At 42.5% G+C, this 21524-nt stretch overlaps 1 protein-coding gene across 2 annotated transcripts; it reads right to left on the bottom strand.

Annotated features, from left to right (window-relative positions):
- Positions 1–443: 443 nt before the first annotated feature.
- Positions 444–21303, bottom strand: tmem248 (transmembrane protein 248). Of its 2 annotated transcripts, none has more exons than XM_079247137.1 (7): positions 21029–21303; positions 18043–18201; positions 15200–15488; positions 7163–7313; positions 5075–5258; positions 2118–2299; positions 444–1346 (listed from the first exon to the last, which is right to left on the bottom strand). In XM_079247137.1, the coding sequence occupies exons 1-7, from the start codon at positions 21029–21031 to the stop codon at positions 1289–1291; spliced, it is 1026 nt and encodes a 341-aa protein (XP_079103263.1). In that variant the 5' UTR covers positions 21032–21303; the 3' UTR covers positions 444–1288. The 2 variants fall into 2 exon arrangements, with proteins under 2 accessions (XP_079103263.1, XP_079103264.1); XM_079247138.1 differs by having other exon boundaries at positions 2156–2299.
- Between the last annotated feature and the right edge of the window lie 221 nt (positions 21304–21524).

Here is a 21524-nt window from a genome sequence, read left to right as displayed (position 1 = left end):
GCAGACGGGTGACGGAGGGAAACGAAGGCAGACGGGTGACGGAGGGAAACGAAGGCAGACGGGTGACGGAGGGAAACGAAGGCAGACGGGTGACGGAGGGAAACGAAGGCAGACGGGTGACGGAGGGAAACGAAGGCAGACGGGTGACGGAGGGAAACGAAGGCAGACGGGTGGCGGAGGGAAACGAAGGCAGACGGGTGACGGAGGGAAACGAAGGCAGACGGGTGGCGGAGGGAAACGAAGGCAGACGGGTGGCGGAGGGAAACGAAGGCAGACGGGTGACGGAGGGAAACGAAGGCAGACGGGTGACGGAGGGAAACGAAGGCAGACGGGTGACGGAGGGAAACGAAGGCAGACGGGTGACGGAGGGAAACGAAGGCAGACGGGTGACGAAGGGAAACGAAGGCAGACGGGTGACGGAGGGAAACGAAGGCAGACGGGTGACGGAGGGAAACGAAGGCAGACGGGTGACGGAGGGAAACGAAGGCAGACGGGTGACGGAGGGAAACGAAGGCAGACGGGTGACGGAGGGAAACGAAGGCAGACGGGTGACGGAGGGAAACGAAGGCAGACGGGTGGCGGAGGGAAACGAAGGCGGACGTGTTTCTCAGCGACCTGGAGACGAACAGGGAGACGCTCTGCAGCTTCTCTGCAGTTAAACAGGCAGTTCAGCCGAACGGGACACAGACTCGGGGTTAAAAGTTAGAATCTAAGCTTGGATCGGGCGAAGCGATTGCACAAATGGAGTTTAAATGTGGACTTTCTGGTCAGACGTTGTGGAGTTTGGTGCAGAGAAAAGTGCTACGTCCTTCTCCTTCCTGTTCAAAGTGCGACGACAGAGAACGTCGGCAAAAACGTGAGCCGAGCATCTACAACTACTTCTGTGTCTTCATCATGCTTCGTCATGGGACAGGAAACACTGATTCATCCTTAAAACGCAGAAACTCATCAGGAATCTGTTCAGCTCCACAAAGTGACCTGAAGCAAGTGCTGGGGAAGTCTGGCTGCGGTTGTTTCGCATATTCTGGCATGGCACCCGGGACTCAGGCAAAAACAACTAAACGAGAAGAATCAACAAAAACAAAATGGTTCTGCACTAAATATCAGAGTTCCTACAAATATTTACACCACAGATACAGGCACTTGTATATCTTTGGTTGGAGAAACCCAACATTGCGAGAGTAATGCATTCACAGAGCTTTTGTGTCCCTTATTGTATTTCCAGGGTCCACTAGGCAACTGGGATGTTTCATTTTTTATTTCTTCTGTTTCTTTGAGTGTGTCCATGTTACAGGTAACCTCTGGCAGAGCTCTCCGACGTCTTCTTAACCCTCTGACAATGCCACCTGCAACATTAGAAAGGCTTTCAGTGGGAAGGACAAAAGAAACGTAACATGAGATGAATGATTGTCCAGTCCGATCTGATCGCACAAAGCGGAATCGTAAAGGAGGAAAAGGTAGCAGCAGCAGGAAATATGACCATAAAGACTTAAACTGTGAGAGAACAGAGAAGATTTTCAGATATTTCTGTCGATTTATTTCAATTCTATTCACATTTTTCACTTTGTTCCTGCTAGAAAAACACACTATTTTTGGTTTTTGGGGTATTTCTGTTAGAAATCTAAAACTGTAAGACGGGAAGTGACGTTGGAAAAGGGTTGTGCTGCCATGAAAGGTGCAGTAACAGCATCTCGCCTGTAGATGGCATCTATTCTTTTTAAGGGTCTTCCTGGTCCTACGTCACTTCCTGTCTTACAGTTTTAGATGCAGTAGTAAAACTAACAGACTACTCCAAAGGCCAAATAGTGTCTTTATAAGTGTTTTTTATTTCACATCAGTTTGAAGAGGATTTTTCTCCACACTGATTTAAGGGGCGGCTCTAAGCGGCAACATGCTCTCTAACGTCCTGTGATCTGGTCATGTGATCTTGTGGGTCACTCAGTCAGATAAAAACCGTTCTGAAATCTCACAGTTCAGCACACAGGAAGATCATATTTAAAGCCCCTGCAACCATGACAGGAAGGAGTGAAGCTTCTGGGCAATCAGCAGAGAATCAGCAGTGTGATTTATGGCTTCTTGGACCAATCAGTGGTCAAACGACGCTTGGCTGAAACTACCTGTTGAGGTCATATAGCACTGCTGGTGTCTGTTGTACCTTCTCAGGACAGAAGTCGGGGTTGGTTTGTCGCACTTTGCCTGGCCGTCCCTTTATGACTGCATAGCAGAACATAGTGATGACCATGACAAACAGGAAGTAGCTAGTGTGCATCAGGTGGAGGTTGATGAGGGAGCGGTCATCCTGAAGAGGAGAGAGCTTCATGTCAGAAAGTTAAAGCAACTGTGCTGCATCACTGATCCCTGCCAGCAGGTTGTCGAGTCATTTCATGTGCAAAGATTGGTTCATCATGTGCTCCACCAGCCACACGGGATGAATCAGGACTTCCGTTTCTGCACAACCTTTACAGCTGATCATTACAAAGACGCATGAGATGGCTGTAAAGTATAAAATCCCACTGATGACACAAAACAGGCTCTACAAATGCAGTTAACAGCATCAGGTAGGAAAGCATATCTGCTAAACAAATGCTTGACGCAGAAGATACATACGCAGACGCAAGTTTAATCTGTAATTTGGTCCATTTTCGGGTAGCTTATCTATCAGTCACTTGACGTAGAAAACGGAGCGATACCACGAGAAGTGAGGGATTTATATTGGCATGAATCTGGGGATACGATATGCATCACAATACGGGCCAACAATACGTTATATTGCGATATATCAGGAGTAAACACTAAAGCTGTTGCATGCTTGACATTAACTTACTGAGTTGATAACAACTTGCTCATCAGTAAATATCGGTTATTTGATAAAATCAATACAGTGCTTTTGAATATCAATATTGCCACACAAAATATTGTGATATTTCAATATAATGATGTTTTCTTACACTTAAAGTAGAAATCATTGGGGGGGGGGCGACAAAAACAACAAACCAGAGAAGAGAAGAAACAAGTAGAAAATGACAGAACTCGCCAAATGAAAAAAAACACCTGAAGACGCGAAAAAAGTTTATTTTTAAATAAACCTACAAGGACTAACATGCGAAGCTAGATTAGGCCTGACCATCACGGTATAAAGAAATGTGATCAAAGAATCAATATTTCAATCACACTAGAGGCAGTTGAGAATATTAAAAAAAAAAAAAAAAAAGAAAGAAAGAAAAAGGTTGGGGCTTTCTTCTTCTTCTGGTCTTTTGAGGCAGTTTGTAGTGGTGCATTACCACTACGAACCACTGTCGGAACACAGAAGTGAAATCTTAACTCAACAATGCCCCCTACTGGATAAACCGACATAAAAGCTACGGCAGTGTGAAGGATGCAGCCAAGTACGAGGGCGGCGACGTACAACAAGGTTTGAAACTGGTGTCTACCTTTACATACAAAAGAGAGCAGAAATGGAGCTTGAGTCTACCACCTGCAGCCTGATGCCATTTAATCCAAACTGATGTTCCAAATGAATTCACAGCAGGAAAGGAGTTAAAAATGAAAAAGCACAGATGAATTTTGGGGTCGGGCATCTTTAAATTGCCTCCATGTTGCTGTGAGCAGGGATCAGGTATCAGCATATTCTGTCAAACTGTTTTCAGCCTCACTAGAACATTCAGGGCCCATCTGAGCCGCTCAATGGGATCATTGTTGTCCTGGAACAATCCACCACCATCACTGTACAGAAAGGACTCTGTTTAATCACTGTTACTGTATAAATATGAGCCACACACACTTTGTGTTTTCTCATCACTTCACATCATCACCATATGGATGTGTGGAATAAAAACAAAGACACACTGGTGACACTTCTGTTCAGATTAATTTGTAGTAACATCGTTCTACAGCTCTTACGCCATCCTCAGCAACACTGTTGTCAAATAAAATGAAGAAAAATGTTATCAAAGCTTTAACTTTAAATACTCTTTATGTACGTAATGTCAGACAAACAGGAGGAGAAAAAGAGATGACGAAGACAAAGTAAAGATGTGAAATTAAAAGAAGAAATGGAGGACAAAGCAGAAGGATTAAAAGTAGTGAAAGAAGCAGAAGTCACAGAAGTAGAATGAGAATAAAATTGTAGAAGAAAAAGCTGAAGAATATTAAAGGAAGTAAAAGAAAAAACAAGAAAGACAAAAATGGAATGATGAAGAGGAAAAGTAGAAGTAGCTGCTGGGACAGACTCCCGCTCAGCAACCCTGGGCTGCAAGATGGATGGATAAATGGATAGGTGGATGGATGGATGGATGGATGGATTGGTGGCTGGGTGGATGGATGGATGGATTGGTGGCTGGGTGGATGGATGGATGGATGATGGATGGGTGGGTGGGTGGATGGATGGGTGATGAATGGGTGAATGGATGGATGGATGGATGGACAGGTGGATGAGTGAATGGAAGGGTGGATGAATGGATGGATGGATGGATGGATAGGTGGGTGGATGGATGGATGGATGGATGGATAGGTGGGTGGGTGGATGGATGGATGGATGGATGGATAGGTGGATGGATGGATGGATGGATGGATTGGTGGCTGGGTGGATGGATGATGGATGGGTGGAAGGGTGGATGGATGGGTGATGAATGGGTGAATGGATGGATGGATGGACAGGTGGATGAGTGAATGGAAGGGTGGATGAATGGATGGATGGATGGATGGACAGGTGGATGAGTGAATGGAAGGGTGGATGAATGGATGGATGGATAGGTGGATGAGTGAATGGAAGGGTGGATGAATGGATGGATGGATGGATGGACAGGTGGATGAGTGAATGGAAGGGTGGATGAATGGATGGATGGATGGATGGATGGATAGGTAGGTGGATGGATGGATGGATGGATGGATGGATGGATGGATGGATAGGTGGGTGGATGGATGGATGAATGGATGGATGGATGGATGGGTTGACGGATGGACGGATGGATTTCCAGACGTTGACATTTCAGAACGTTTAGCAGGAAACTGATCTAAACCAGAGATGTGTCTGGATAAAAAACTTCCGGACAGAAATACGACGTCCGTGACTCACATCAGGAACGATGACGGTGAGCTTTGGGTTGAGTGCATGGTACACCTTCCCGATTGCTCCTTTGTAACACCAGAAGGGGTTGTAGTCCTGGCTGTACTTGGTGTCCGAGTCCCGGACGGTGGTGAACACCTTGTACCAGGATGTGGCGTTGGTGTACGTCTCCGGCACACAGTGTGGCGGCTGCCTGTAAAACAAAACACCACTGTTGGTTTTAAGATGGCTTTATGAAACACTGGTGTGGAGGCTTTGCGTTTTGAAGCATGAAAAGAACAAAGTCAGAATAATTTAGATATTTCTCCACAGGTCATGTTTTCTCACTATGCAGTTCACATGTAGGCCACCAGGGGGTTCTAAAGCAGCATCCTGCAAGACTGTCCTTCCCAATCCCATGCACCATCCGTTCCCACAAATCTACATTAACAATTCACAAAAACTAAACAAAATTTCCCTTCAGGTGAAGCTAAGTATGTCATTCAGACTAAATCACACGGCTGACAGTCTCCACTGCAGCAGCACTGCTTGGACTATATATAGTCTTAGTAACTAAGGAGACATGCTACTGCTGGTCTCTGGAGGCTCCTGAGGTCCAAAGGCTTGTTTCTACATAAATACAGCAAACTGTGTGCAGCAAAGATTTCCTCTTAACAGATTTCACCAATTAAAAGTAAAATATATTCAAATCAATTCAGCTTTATTTGTATACCACCATTTCACAACAAAGTTGTCTCAGAACATTTTATAGACACCTCAGTTCAAGCCAAGCCTTGCATCTTTATGAAAAAAGCCCCAAAGATCATCAGTAATCAGGGGAACCGAACGATGCCCCTGCTTGTAGATCACGTCAGAGTGGATTGGTTCGTGGATCTGAGCTGTGACCTTTCTGGTGGTTTCAGAGTAGGAACTGGTATCTCCATAACCACTAACAGCGCTATGGGAGCTGCGGTAGGAATGTTAAGAGTCCATAAAGCCTGTTACATACTCCACGAGAAGTGAGAACTTTTTTCTTGTTCTCGAGGCTCCGAGAAGAAAATGACATCATTTTGTTCTCGCGGACGTGTTTGAGGACAGTTCTTGACACACCGGGCTGGCGGAACTTTTTTCTTGCGGGGCTGCGAGAAGTATCATGTGATTGGTCGGACATTGGAGGTGGGCGTGGTTAACACGGAGAAAGCATGAAGCGGAGTTGCTGCTTCCGTGTGCTTGCTGTCGCCGGCAAAACGGATTGTTTTGATAAAACAGCTTATTGAGGTGGTGAGAAAGTACGAACATTTTTACATGTGGCTATAAAACACTCGGACCCAGCCACGTGTTCAACCCGCCCTGCCGCGGACGAAGCTGCTCGTTAAATATGAAACTAGAAAAACAGAGCGGAGCACAATGTTAAAGAATCCTTTAAAACACTTCCTGGATCCAAACGGTGATCCGGATCACCACCAAAATGTAACCAGTTCTTCATTTTTACATTTGCAACAACTCTTGAAATATTTTTAAAAATCCATCCGTAACCTTTTAAGTTATCTTGAGCAAAAAGACGCCGGGGAAAACAACCTCCTCGATGGAGGTAACAACCGGTAATCGCGCATAAAAGCAGACATCTGCCCCCCGCAGTGATCCCTCCCCGCTGCAGACGTGCTTCTCATGGAGTATGTATGGACCTGCCGAACAAGACGTTTTTTCTTGTTCTTGCAGCCTCAAGAACAAGAACTCAGTTCTTGCGTCTCGTGGAGGATGGAACAGGCTTTACACTAAACACACATTCAAGCTGAAGTCCAGCTGATAGACTTCTCCGAAATGGAACCAGAATCCAGATCCATTCCATCCATTGACCAAACTTGCCCAACAAACTCAGAACGGTGGTCATATGAACCGCTCTCTGTTATGAAAACTGAAACTTTGAATGAACAAAAGTCTGAAATATCTACAGCTTCAAATAGCTCTGCTCTGCCAAAGCGGAATGTTCTGGTTTCCTGCCAGTCACACACCAGTTCTGCTTCTCCAACAGACCAGATCACATGCACGAAAAGCAAAGTGTCCAAAACATGATCAGGAATAAATGCTCCCATGACTCAGGGAACCTGTCCAACTCACACTGTGACTGGGAAGATATTGCTGGCCGCTGTGATGGTCATGCAAGTGCTGAACACCACCTGCTCGCAGTGGCCGTGAAGCACGCAGTCATCCGAGTTCCAGGATACAGGCAGCGTGAACGTGATGTTGATTTCTTCATGCGCTTCCCGGCCTACACACAAAAAGTCCACCAACAATAAGAACATTATGCAGACAATCTTTAGACTTTCATCTGTTTGTCACATGTCAAATGTTCACACACACACACACACACACACACACACACACACACACACACACACACACACACACACACACACACACACACACACACACACACACACACACACACAGTGAACAGGCTCTGAGGCTTGTCGCCAAAAATAAGTGACATTTGCTAAATTGTATGCATAGAAGACACAGAGCAGAAACTCTAGGAGAGATGAGGCAACAATTTCAGATGTGCCAACAAAACACTTCCTTGAGGACAAACACCAGACTGACGGTGGATTTATGCAGTATTTATTTAACCACAAACGGGACGAGAAGATCGCCAGGCGACGCAGTGATCGCCGAGGACGCAGAAGTCCTCATCTAGATGGAGGTTCACTCACTAAGGAAAAGCCTTTCTGGCCTGCAGGTACAGTCCTCGTCTCTGAGCCAAAACACTGAAACAATACAGAAACCTACTGAAGATGGACGTCGTGTGAAACATACAACACAATGATTTGGACATTTTTACACCATATTCAATAAAAGCTATGAAAACAATCCAACGTTCAACGTTTGAACTTGACAAATTCGAAATGTAATAAAAAATGCGGGGAGGGGTCATGTTTCCGACCGGGTTACATCACTTTTCAGGACGCTGCTTGGTAGGTGGAATTCGTCCCATTCAGCGCCGCAGCGGTCCAACATCTCTGTAATTTTTACTTCTTTGTGCGTGCAGCAGCCACTAGAGCGAATCGCAACTGTTTCAGACAACCGTTTGGTTCTTGCACGTCTCGCCATTTGGGCCCATTTACAGCACGCTTACAGAACACGTCAAGTTTCGTGGATCAGATGGAGCCTGACAGGAAATTGGACATGGCACCAGCTTAAAGTATCCTGCAACTTTCAAAATAAAAGCCTGTGCAGATTTGCGATGGGTAATTATTCTGTAAATACCAGTGACTCCAGTTTAAAAGTATATTGGTCAGGGGTGAGGGCTGAAAGGGCAAAATCCAATCCAATTAGTATCACAACAGAAAAGGTCATCTTGATTATGATTAATTAATTAGCAATTATTTCAGCATTTTATTTTTAGCCCCCCACAGCTGACTGAAACCTTTAGTTTCAAACATCTTCATATTAAAAGAGCAGATATTGAACAGTTTAAATATATATGGTAATTTAATTAATGTTTCTATTTATTTAAGAGATTTAAATTTTTAAACAATGTAAATTATTAACATGAAGAAGATTACATTGATTATTGGTTCTGAATGTTGGTTTCAGGTCATTCTTTATTAACTGCCCGGCCGTATGGGGGTCTTTTCTTCCATCATAGACGACAAGATGTTTCTGCTAAAGTGGAGAATCACAGGATTTTCTTTTTACGAGGTCAGCAGCAGAAAGCAGAAGGTATGGACTGAAATAGCAACAGTTTTGGGAGTATATGGTGAGTTTAACATACTAATTAACATGAATCTGTTTTTGACCAGGTGGAAAATTACTGTCAGGCGCGTCCCCCAGACTTTTTCAGTGGGAAACCAGCCTGGACTGCAGACAGCCCAGTTTAGCATTTTTACTTTAAAACAACACTGTTCACAGCGCGCTCTGTATTAGCCATGCGACAAACTGCCGACATGTCCTGGTTGAACCCAGTGATTACTGAGATAGACTCCCAGCAATCATTATACATGATTAACTATTATAAATAATCAATTTGCTGTATTAATTTTAATTATAAATTGAGAAATGTTCTTAATTAAATTGCAGGACTATTTGCTCATGCAGTTGCTCACAAAGTGGGGAACCTCACCCCATCTTTGCTCGTGAACAAGTGAAACTTTTGAGAACGGTTCTTTTATACCCAATCATGGCCAATCAACCACCTGTTTCCACAGTTTACTAGTAAAATGACTCCAACAGCTGCTGTTTTAGGATTTTTCCTTAACTGTCCAAGTCTTTTCCTGTTCCTCTTCCAGCTGTTTTGCCACGTGTTGCAGATTAAGCCATTCAGTATAATTTCTTTGCAGTGTATTCAAGGTAAATTTCATGTAAATTAGGTAAATTTTGTTTTAAGTTTTTTTTTTAATGTTTTACACAAAGTCTCAACTTCACTGGAATTGAGGTTAGTAGATTTTAGGGGTAGAGCAGAATAAATAAAGACTGATCAGTCAAAACACAAATTAACATGGGTTAATTTCTGTGTCTGCTTGTGGAGGTGAAGCTGGACACGTCAACTCCGACAGTCTTTGACGAGACGGTTTTGTCTCAGAGAAAAGAAGCATCTCTGTCAGTGATGCAATATGACTTTTACAGCGCAGCTCAAAGCACAAGCTGCAACTTCGCCAATCTTCACCACTGCTCAAATAAACAGAAGAAAGAAGAATATTTCTTTCATATTGCATCATGTGTGATGTAACTCTGTATCTTCTGTTACTTACAGGCTACACAAGCATGTGGTCATTCTATGGTTTGGATGAAGTCAGCTGAACTTTGTTTTCTGTTTAAGAAGATAAGCTGCAGAAACTCGAAGACTTCTGATAACATTTCATAGACACATCAGGACTTTAAAGTGCGAACCAAGCGACAAGCCCCAGCGGTAAAAAGTGAAGCCTATGCTATGTGTTTGAGCCCCTTCATCCACTAGGGGCTCAAACACAGAGCGAATCCCCATAGACTCCCATGTTAAAAAGACCAACTTCACAGCAGAAATAAACATGTTTACAGCCTGGTACAAAAATCCATTTTCGGTTTAACAGGTCAGGTTTACCTTCATGACAACTGTGGGGGAAAGAATTTTCTCATAATTTCACAGCTTAATTTGGCATAATTCGGGGCGTGTCCTATTTATTGACAGGAGGAAACTGCGGTTTTTAGCCGGTTAACATTTGCTATGTTTAGATGGGAGTTTTAATTCCTGTTTAATTATGAATTAAAGTTAATTCCACTTTAAACTGATGAAAAACAACCATGTAAGCACTTAAGTCCTAATGCAATTTTCTATTCGGAATTAAACTTAATTCTGATGTGTCTGATGTCTGGTTTATTCGCATTTTAATTCCGAATCATTTAATTCCTCTGTCATGTAAACCTTCATTCCGGTCGTTCTGCGCATGCTCGTTACCGTGTCCTGTCCCGATGCATGTTGACCTCCCGTGTTCGGTGGTCTATCTTTCTTCTCCTTCTCAGTTGCTGCAGAAAGTGAAGTAGTATGCTGGTGTTGAGCTGCTACTTCACATTTATAATAAAAATAGCGGCGAAACTGGTTCTTATTATGTAGTTTTTACAAGTTACGACTGAAAAGACAAGAAGCAGGGAGAAAACTTTGTTTATTTCCAGTATACGTCATACGTCACGTGTACCCTCTGTCCAATCAGAACCCTTCCCAACCCGCCGCTCTAAAGAGGAATTAAGTGAGGACGTGTTTCATTTAAACCTTCATTCGTAATTATTTTCATGTAACCTCGTAATACATTAATTCCAAATTGAAAAACATCACGTAACCGTAGTCATTGTGATTTAGCTTTAGCCCGTTCAGCTCCACTTCTTTGCCCATTTCTGTATTTTCTGGGAGAGACAATACGTGTGCCCCTGTCAAGATGGCGATGTTAGGAATCGCCCAATGGGCTTCAATTCAGCTCTTCAGAAACATACAGTAGACGTCACAAAGGCTCCGTCCATCTTTTATTTACAGTCTACGTTGTGAACATTTTGGTTGCACATGTGACCAGAAATGAACAGTTTTTTTGGGTTCGCACCGGGTCGCCAAACATTTTACCTCCCTGAATGTCTGACTTTTCAGTGTTTATTCCCACCTCACCTGAGCTCAGGGAAGAATGACACCGTGGCGCAAAGGAAACAAAAGTCAGGGAATGAGAGGGTCTTCTCTTATTGGTTCTAGTCCAAACGTCCACTACGCCATGTGTTGGCTTGAAACTGCAACGGACATGGTCACTACTTGGAATATGATGGAATTTGCCTATAAGTGGTTATCTGTTATTCCCACCAATGTAAGAATGTTTCGCCGTCTCTGAGCCGCTGAGGAAGGAAATCTGGATGACAGTTCAATGAATTTTGATCTCTGCAGCTCCCTGTCTGTTCATCGTCACCTTAACTGACGGAGATCAAATCTCCACCAGACGCTCAGCGGAGGATAACACTGAAGTTACCCCCCAAAACATGGGAAATTCAACACTATGCAGCTCTAAGAAAACCGAAACAGCTGCATCTGTTCCTGGTGAAGCATCAGGTTATAACTATTTCAAATTTTTTGTTTTTTTTCTATGGAACAAAAGAAAGGACATTTTCATAAAACTTCATTCTGGTGGACATTAACCTAAATAATTACCATAGATACTGCTAGTCATCAAAAAGCAATAATAAACCTAAAAATGAGATGCTGTAGTTGCTGTATATTTACTACTTGATTCTGTAGTTGTGACACAAGTTATGTTTACAAACACTATTTGACAAGGGTCACAAGGCATTTTGGAAAACTTGTGCCAAGAAAAAAACTGCTTTTAAGTTTGTTTTGCATATTTGTGATATATGATGGGTGTCACTAATGCAACGTATCACAAAGACACATTTACATTCAGTTTTGGGAAAAAATGACCTGCCAAGAGGGAAACGAGGTAAAAACGGAACATTCTACTTTTTTTTTTTTTTTTACAGAGGCAAAGGAGTGCTAAACCCTCATCTTCTGCACTTATGCAATGAAGTACAGATGTCAAAAGTGTCAAGTGTTAGTGTCATATATCTGCAGATAATGCTATTTATGTTTGTTTAAGTTTCACTGTTTCACCATTTTTAACTGCACAGAATCCATTTCAATGTGATTTACAACTAGTTGCAGAGCGTGAGATGATTTTATGGCCCCAACTTATCAAGAAGAAACTAAAAAGTAGAAAAGTTTCAAAATTTGGATATTTTTTCAACTCGCATTTAAATTTGAAGCCAAGATTATGAAAGTATCTGAAATCTAAGACGACGTGTGCCTCTCAGCGTCGCTTATCTTTACATTCATACATGGAAACTGTCAAACTTCACATATTGTACAAATATTTGGGTTAAGAATATCTGTCAGCAGTGACAACTAAGTATTTCTACAAAGAAAGTTTCACTTGGCACACATAGCAACGTTTGCATTATTGTGGAACATTTGTTTAAGCTGTCGCCTCTGTCAAATAAGACTTGAAGTAATTTTAAACTTTTGAACTTGTCTTCCACCAAAGAGAAATTTGACTATTGTTAAGAACACCTTTTCTATCTTTACAAAGCAAGTGCTGTTGATAAGAGATCATTTCCACAAACAAAAGGCATATTTACACAGCTTCACATTTCTCACATCACATCCATTTTGGGCGTTTAGACGTTCAAAGCTAAAGGTAAATATTTATGGTAAACATCTTAGCCTTGAAAGACTGAAGGAGCCTAAACTGAAAACTAAACAAGACGCAGAAGGAAAGAGTCATCTATAAAACATAAGGGTGATCAAGAGCAAAATCTTATTGACTAAAAGAGGGAGAAGAATAAAATGTATTTCAGCAACAGATAAATGAGAAACGCAGTGTTTATAAGGTTTAGATTGCTTTGCGTTTGAAAACTTTCACTTGATTAACATTAATTATGAATGAACAAAAACATTTCTACAGAGTTTAGGCCTGAATATCTGAACACGAATGGTGGGTGGTATACCGGTTCATACTGAAAACCAGGTAACTCGTTTGTAATGAATTTGTCCGTCCGTCCATCCATCCATCTATCTATCCATCTTCTGCCGCTTATCCGGGGTCGGGTCGCGGGGGCAGCAGCCGAAGCAGGGAAGCCCAGACTTCCCTCTCCGCAGCCACATTTGCCAACTCTGCGGGGGGATCCTGAGGCGTTCCCAGGCCAGCCAAGAGATATAATCCCTCCAGCGTGTCCTGGGTCTTCCCCGGGGTCTCCTCCCAGAGGGACGTGCCTGGAACACCTCACCAGGGAGGTCCAGGAGGCATCCTGACCAGATGCCTGAGCCAACTCAACTGGTTCCTCTCGATGCGGAGGAGCAGCGGCTCTACTCTGATCTCCTCCAGGATGACCGAGCTCCTCACCCTATCTCTAAGGGAGAGCCCGGCCACCCTGCGGAGGAAACTCATTTCAGCCGCCTGTATACGAGATCTCCTTCTTTCGGTCACGACCCACAGCTCACGACTAGCACAGACTCCACATTACTGCAGACGCCGCACCGATCCATCTGTCAATCTCACGCTCCATCCTTCCCTCACTCGTGAACAAGACTCCGAGATATTTAAACTCCTCCACTTGAGGCAGGACCTGACTCCCGACTCAAAGAGGGCAATCCACCCTATTCCGGCTGAGGACCATGGTCTCAGATTTTGTCTTTTATTGCAAATATCAGTTCATGTAGTTTAAGCAGCGGGAAACTGATCGCTGCACCACTAAACAAGCAGCACAGCAACGGAGTTACTGGAGGTGTTGAGCTTCAGGAGAAAATGGAAAGGGAACGATGACGATGAAGACAGTTGAGTCATTTTTATGTAGATCAAAACTGGAGTTTATCCTTTTTCTCCAGTAAGGATGTTTTTTTCACTCTGCGGTTACCTTTTTAACTACTTTATACTCCATTCAGTACCGTTAATTCAAGTAATCAAGTAACCAACTACATTTATCTGCAGTCTCTCTTATTTATGAAGAACTGTAAATAAATCTAGGGATGCACCGATACACTTTTTGGGAGTTCGGATCAGATACCCAGAACTGAAAAGTGAATATCTGCCGATACCACATGTGTTTATGTGAACATTATTGTGACTATGGCAATTATTGCTGTTATAACTGTGTAAGATTTCATTAGGTTGTAATATATGACCCATCCTTTCTGAAGTTACCTCACCAACACAAATATAATAACATTACAGATCTAACAATTTCAACAAGTTTTATTCTGATTTGGCACATTTTACCTAAATACAACTATAAATGTGTGGCTTTGAAACAAAAATCTAGTTTTTAGTGGAACAAAAAATGTCACATTTTAACATTCAAGGCATTTATTTCTTATAAAACACGTCTGAAACATGTCATCAAACACATCTGCGCTGGCTGGACTTGTGTAGTATTGGGAAACTTTTATTTATACCAAGTACGAGCACACACACTTGGTATTGAGCAGATACTGACATAGGTGCATCCCTAAATAAATCCAACACATATAACATGATTAGAAAAAACAAGCTCCTGGTAACGGAGCTACTGTCACACGTGTGTAAATTTACCAAGATATTTTATTTTGGCTTTCAACAACCAACATGTCCCATTATAAATCTGAATACCACTCAGTACTACTGAATACAAATTCATGCTTAAAGTAGTCTGGAAATATTTGCCTGGAGCCACACTGAAGAAATCAGTCCATGTGTCGACACATTTTCTCCTTTATGAACGTAGAAAACATCCGTAACATACATGCTTTGTGAGTGCATACTGTAACTTCACACTAAGCATAAACTCAATGTAGCCAAAAACATGTGGAATTAACTTTTCAGGAATCTACCCTTTAAGTATGAACCCTATAGGAGCCTCTACAGGAGCAGGTTCATGTTCCACAACGCCGCCACTGTTGGCTCACCGTGTCTGAGAAATGTCACCACACAAAGATGTAAGTTAAAACCCATTAAAAGCTCTCTGGAACACACACACATCCCAGATCACCAACATGTGATCACTGTTCACATGCATGCCTTCTCACACATACGGATTAATCTTTACAGCCCAGCCGGGTTGAAGTTTGTTATTTCTTCCTTCTCACGCTGCAGGACAAATGAAATGTGATGAGAGAGGACGTACCAGAAAGGCCGACCTGCTGCCCCAGCACTGTGGCGTACAGGTGGGTGATGTTGCGAGAATACCCTCCAAATGGACGCTGAGGGTCCAGCGTGAGGGTGATGGGTACCGAGATGTTAATGGGACCCGAGTCCTCCAGCACGAGGGGGGCCTGGGTGCTGGAACGAGCCTGACCGCTGGTCACCACCATGCTCTCCGGCGTGGTGGACTCGTTCAGGCCGTGCTTTATCGTCTCATTCTCCGACACACAGAAGTCCAGCTCATTGAAGCGCAGCAGAAAGGTGTTCCAGTCCTGAGGAAGAGGAGAAAGAGTGACACATGATGTACAGCCTCGTGTCTTCTCAACATGCACAAAATTTTCCTTCACCATATAAAAGTTGGCTCCTTTTTCACCCAGGAGCCGCTGAAGCTTTCCACCTTCAGTCTTCCTGATTTGCATGTGCTTTCAGTTTATTTTCACATGCAAAAACATTTATTTACATCGTCTGTTTCTTAGCTTGTAGCACAAAAACAAGCAAACAACACTCAGCTACGTTTGCTTTTTTTCTTTGCTTCCTGTAAAAGGTCCCGTATGATGCTAAACTCACTGTCTGAAGGTTTACACTCATGTGTGTCCTGTGGATGAGGCCCAAAAAAGGACAAAATTATGTCATTTCTCTCGCTCTGCTTTTTAGCAAATGTGTGCTAAAACAGTGAAGATCTTGTCCTTTGTGACCACATGAAGGTAAATGACCAGTTCTCCCAGTACTGCCCCCCGGGCAGCGCTGACGCCTAAAGATGCTACATCTTCTCGCTGAGAGGGACGTGGAATGGGCGTGGACAGACACCGCTCATGAATATTTAAAGGTTCAGAAACGGCCCGTTCTCAGCAGAAGTCACTCGAGCCGAGGACTGTGACGATACGCTTTTGTCCCGATTCGATTCCGATTTTTTTTGGGTGTCGATTTGATTTATATTGCGATTCTCAAAATTCTTCAATATTGCTGATTTTTGTAGATTAAAAACAAAAAAAATGACTAAACTTCTTTTTGTTTGTAATTTTTCTTGATTTCAGTTGGGAAAGGACAACCCAGTAGCCAGACCATCATTCTGCTCCTATAATGCCCAAGAAGGCAAATAAAAAAAAAAAATCAATAAAACCAATAAAAACGACTAAAATTTTATTGTGGATTAATTTTATTTAATTGAAAAAAAAATTCGATTTTTCAACAGAATAAAAAAATTTGATTTTAAAATTGTGAAACAAAAAAATCCCGATTTTTGATTTTTCCATTCGATTTTCCCACCCCTACTCGAGCCGCTTCAGAAACGGCTAAAATTAGGGACGATGGATGAGTTTGGAGTACAGCCATTTGTTAACAATGTAGTTTGACACTCATGTGACATTACTGAAAAGATGTGGAATATGGGACCTTTAAAGGTGGGTTTATAGTCACACGGCGTCTGCATAGCTGGTGCAGATGGGAGTGTGTATTTATACTCGAGCGTAAGGTCTGCAGGTGGCAGTAAGGCTGGAATCAGAAAGCTCCAGTTTGTTTTTATGGTTCGCTTCAGTCCCAGCAGGTATTTCCTGTTTTAGAACAACAGAGGCGGCAAATGGCATCCATTCAGCCACAGACGTAGGCATGTCTGCATAATGATGTCTGTATGCTTTCACCCAAACATCAGAAAACATGTGATCACACTGACCAATCACGAGGGAGTACTTCCATGTAGCTAGGTTTGCGTAGTCAGGATGCATGTCAGGTTCAAAGAGACCTACGCGGAGCCCACAGCGGCTTCATCATATCCAATCTGACGCAGACGCTGCAGGAGTATAACCCGGCCTTTCCAGTCTTTAACCTTAAGTTTACATCAGAGGCAGCTGCATCAGACGAACAGACAAGCAGCTGGTAAATATAAAGATAAAATCTGAAATAAGTCAGAAGTGGCTTCCTGTGAGATAAACAGGCAGTAAACTCAGACCTGACGTATCATTAACATTATTATTAACGTGAATATTACTTAATGTTTTCCAGTGTTTCCTCCTTAATGACCTAAACGCTGAGAACTGCACCCAATCCAACCCAGATTTACTGATAAAGCACCTTTAAAGCAACCGCACCGGGCCAAGGCGCTGTGCAGAAAAATAATAGAAGCCACAAACCACAGTCGGAGGAGCAGACATGATATAAAACAGAATAAGTAAGTAAAACTATAAAAACACATTTAAAAAAGCACTAAATAAGATCCATGAAACAGTAATACATAAACATGTTACACGGTGTTAAAAGCCAAATGGAAAAGATGGGTTTTAGGAAGAGATCTAAAATCTGTCGGGAACATGCACGGATAAACAAGCAGAATCTTCTCATCGCTGCAGGCGCATAACGGCTTAACATCCATCCGATCCTCCATGAAGGTTTTTATTAATGTCAAAGTCACTAAAGTTCAGAACTTTTAGGTAAAAACAGGTTTTATTCACTTCATCAGGACATTTCAGAGGTTGGACCGCTTCCCTTTCTCTGTGTTTTACAACCATTTCCATCAAAAAATATGTTAAACAACTTGTCAGAAGCAGTCATGCCAACAATCATGCTGTAACGGTGGGTTACCCGTAGCAACCAGCGTTCTTAGTGAAAACCTGATTTAACATGGCTAAGACCTGCATTGCTTGTTTATCGAGACCATATGGAAGTTACATGTATAAAACAGCCTGATTAATCTAAAAAGACACATTTTGAGAAACAAAACATTATTTATGGTGTAAATTTAGTATGTCTACTATGGTGTCTGTATATTTACTACTTGCAAAAGAAAAAAAACAAACATTTTTTGTCATTTAGAAAGCCTGTATTTTGCCTTACCTCTGTCAGCTCTGGAGACTTTATCTCTTTAATCTTAAAGAAATACCCAATGGTCAGGAAGGCGATGGCCACCGCACTGACGCTGATCATAAAAATGACCAGAGGTGGACGGTTGTTGATGTAGCTTCTTAGGTTTTCTACTGGGTTTAAAAGGTACACCTGCGTAGACACAAACATGTTGACACACTTAAAAAACACAGAACTTTCCAAACTGGACTCAGATATAAATGACAAATCTTTAAAGTTTGAGGACTTTAAAAGTTTAAATGCAGACGATGCATCTCTCACATCACTCCTTCCTGCCAATCCTGATGCTTAACTCGTAAATAACTCAGATTCCTAGAATCTGTATTTTAAAGATTAAAATTAGACTGATGTTAAACTAAAGAGCTTGCTGTCTGGATCCGAAGCACAAAGTGACAACTGCTAAAAACCATAAACAGTTGCGATTCACATCCAAACACTCTGCAGGAGGCGTTACGGTCTCGTCAGGTCATCTGTCATTAATCCATCAGAATTAAATCTAATAGTTTTTAAATATGGTTTCATGCTCCATTAGCTTTCTCTAAATGCAAACCAGGAAGGAGCATTTAGGTGCAGATCGTCATCAACGCAGACAGACTTCAACATCGCAGCAACAGAAATGCACACGTGACTTTACAGATGTGTGCTTGAGATAAATATTAAGTATGTGTATAGAGATGGGCGAGTACAAGGCCAGGAGTACTAAAACTTCCTACAAACGTTTAATGATGCAGGAATGAAGAGAAAGTAAAAAATGAAGTGCTTCAACGCTGACAGCCGTCACAGCTGGTGTGATCCCATCACAAGATGGTGTCGAGTTACGGCATGGCTGGTATCCTTTTCGTCTAGTTAGACAGTGTCAAATGGGTTTTTCAGCATCCACCATCTCAGGAGTGTGAGCCTAATAAAGACGCACTGCACTCATCCACTTTTAGTGCAACTAGACTCCTGATAGGCTTTTAACTCAGAGCAGATTTCACATATGCAGCTTCTTTTATATGTTCTGAGACTTTTAATCTTAAGATATTAATGTGAACATATTTGTCTGCAACATTCTGTTCACCATTACAAACTGCGTCCTCAGGCTGCTCGATTATGACAAAAATTTTATTCGCGATTATTTTGACTGAAATTGAGATCTTGATTATTTAACACAATTATCCAGTATTTTTTAACAACGCTGCGCGTCGTGGTGTTCTAGACTCCGTGTCGCACATTATAACCGTCTAATGTACGGTTCCGAGTTGTTTAATCCGCTTTTACCGCTTATATAGGAACTATTTTACGTTGGCCTGGATGTAGGTTATATGCCAAACAACCGCTGTCAGGCTGCAGCGCGTTTCTCTCATTCACCTGTTAAAAGACTGATCTGAACCAGCTGGTTAACGCGTTGCTATGGTAACCCTCCGTAACGGAGGGGTATTACAGTGTTTAACTCGCCGAACTATGTATAGGAAAATAATGCAGCCAGTTCTCCCTGACAATGATATAAACTATGTTTAGGTGAACTTCCACAACCTACAGCAGTTATTCTACATTGACCTGCAGCCGGAGCCGACTGAGACTGGCCGCCTGGGAGTGCTTTAGGACGGGAGAGGCTCCCGCTGCTCCTTCCTTACAGTAACTGCAGAACAATATGTGCCTTCATGTCAGTCGACAAAACACCAGAAAAGTCTCTAATAACTCCAGTAAAAGCTGCTAGATTTGTCGCTTTTAACAAAAAAAGTCACCAGATTTAACGAGAAAGTCTCCAAGTTGGCAACAGTGTCTGAATGAAAGCAAAGCGGCTGTGGGAGGAGTTTACAGCACAGCGCTGCAACGCCAGAGACGCTCGATTAGCAGCTGAAGACAGCAGGAGAGGAAACTGCAGAGAGAAAAATAATCACACCCTTTTATTTTTATCATCGTTGAAAACCCAGATCGTAAATAAGATTAAAATCCGATTAATCGCACAGACCTTCTGCCTCTAAGTTATTAAGTTTATGTATGTCGTTTAAAAATGTAAAAATAAAACCTTATTTAAAAGTAGCTGCATTGTTTGTCGGGTGACGGTGATTAATAATGAAGCTGTGACATTTATGTTGGTTTTATTCGGACAAACGGTCAACAAGATGATAAGCAGTCCACTCTACTAATCTCATTTATGGAATACTTGTGGCAAGCCTGGTTTCTCCAGGTCAATATTTAATCATGCTAAAACACAAGTGAAAACAACAGCAGCATCAGGCTTACTTAGGAACCTTGCAGAAAGTGGATTACCAAGATAATTTCCTTATCATGAAGCCCAGATATGCCAATAATTCACTGATGGGGAGCTGGTTAGCTTCTGTTATCATACTATCAGGAATAAAATGACAGCTGAGAAGGGGAATATTCAGAGTTTCACGAGGAATGTAGCATAAATATCACTGTAAACCCAAAGCAAAATAAAACAGCAAATGCAAATATTCCGTGTGTGCAGGTCTCTGACTGCCTAATCATTAATCTGCTCTCTTGAAGAGGAAACAAAGGAGAAAATCAGCTTCCTGCTAGTGCAGATTTTTATCTCTACATGCAGAGATGGGTATTCTGCAGGTCTGGTGAAACCAGCTCGGCTGGGTTTTACAGAAGAGACAAGCCTGCTAAATGTTCACAAACACAAGCTGCATCATTCAGGAAGTCACATGTTAAAACAGGACGGCCTCTTTAAAATAGCAAAGCTAAGCAGCTGCAATCAACATTGTAGGCAATTATAACATCTATTACCACGTAATGCAACTTTAAACGTGGGAGAATTTAATATGATAAAATAAACTTAATAAATCAGTGTTTGTCTTGTTTCACACCAAGCTGTCAACCTTGTAGCTCTGCGTGCTAGCTACCAGATTGTCACGGTGAAGACAGATAAACGTTACAAATGTGACATGTTTGGGATTATAATCAGTTTTAAAAGCGGTTGCAAAATAAAGTGAACCTTTCTTACCATGTTTTCTGCCTGTGCATTCGACGGATGCTGGCTTGGAGGTGCGTTGCGGGCCGCGGCAAGGCTGCAGCTCCGCTAGCCGCTGCAGCTAGTTGGGTTAGCTGTCAAGAAGCTAGTCCCTCCTGGATGTCAAAAGTCTCGGTTCGCTAAACACAACCAGGTTTTCAGCAAGTAAAACAACACCTACGCTGCTTCCCATTATTTTCTGTAATGTTTACTACAGCTTTTCAGAGAAGTACATTTTACATGTTGGTCCTCCCTCCCGACATCTAGTCCGCGTCCTCGCACTGCGTAGTAAACCAGTCGCAGCGCCACATTCTCGCTATTTACGTACAAAGTGCGCCCGGAAACGGGAGTCCGTACATTAACAGTAGACTGGCGTACGCATTTTACGTAGCCGGAAAGCGTTCAGCAGCGGCGTGTTTACAAACTGTTGGAGGCTGCTGCAGCGTTAGGTTACCGTAGGAAACACAGAGTTCAAGGGGATCTTTAGCAA

The sequence above is a fragment of the Telmatherina bonti genome (assembly GCF_933228915.1).
Source record: "Telmatherina bonti genome assembly, chromosome: 10".
NCBI classification, from domain to species: domain Eukaryota; kingdom Metazoa; phylum Chordata; class Actinopteri; order Atheriniformes; family Telmatherinidae; genus Telmatherina; species Telmatherina bonti.
The sequence above is the reverse complement of the archived record's forward strand: the minus strand, read 5'-3'. Positions and strand labels throughout refer to the sequence as shown.

What these genes read in the sequence shown, in the direction of transcription:
- tmem248 (XM_079247137.1), bottom strand. An exon ending in GCAGCAGGTCGGCCTTTCTG is followed by an intron (nt 7,314 to 15,199) that starts GTACGTCCTCTC and finishes TTTTGTGTGTAG; the next exon opens with GCCGGGAAGCGCATGAAGAA. An exon ending in GTGCTATATGACCTCAACAG is followed by an intron (nt 1,347 to 2,117) that starts GTAGTTTCAGCC and finishes CTAATGTTGCAG; the next exon opens with GTGGCATTGTCAGAGGGTTA.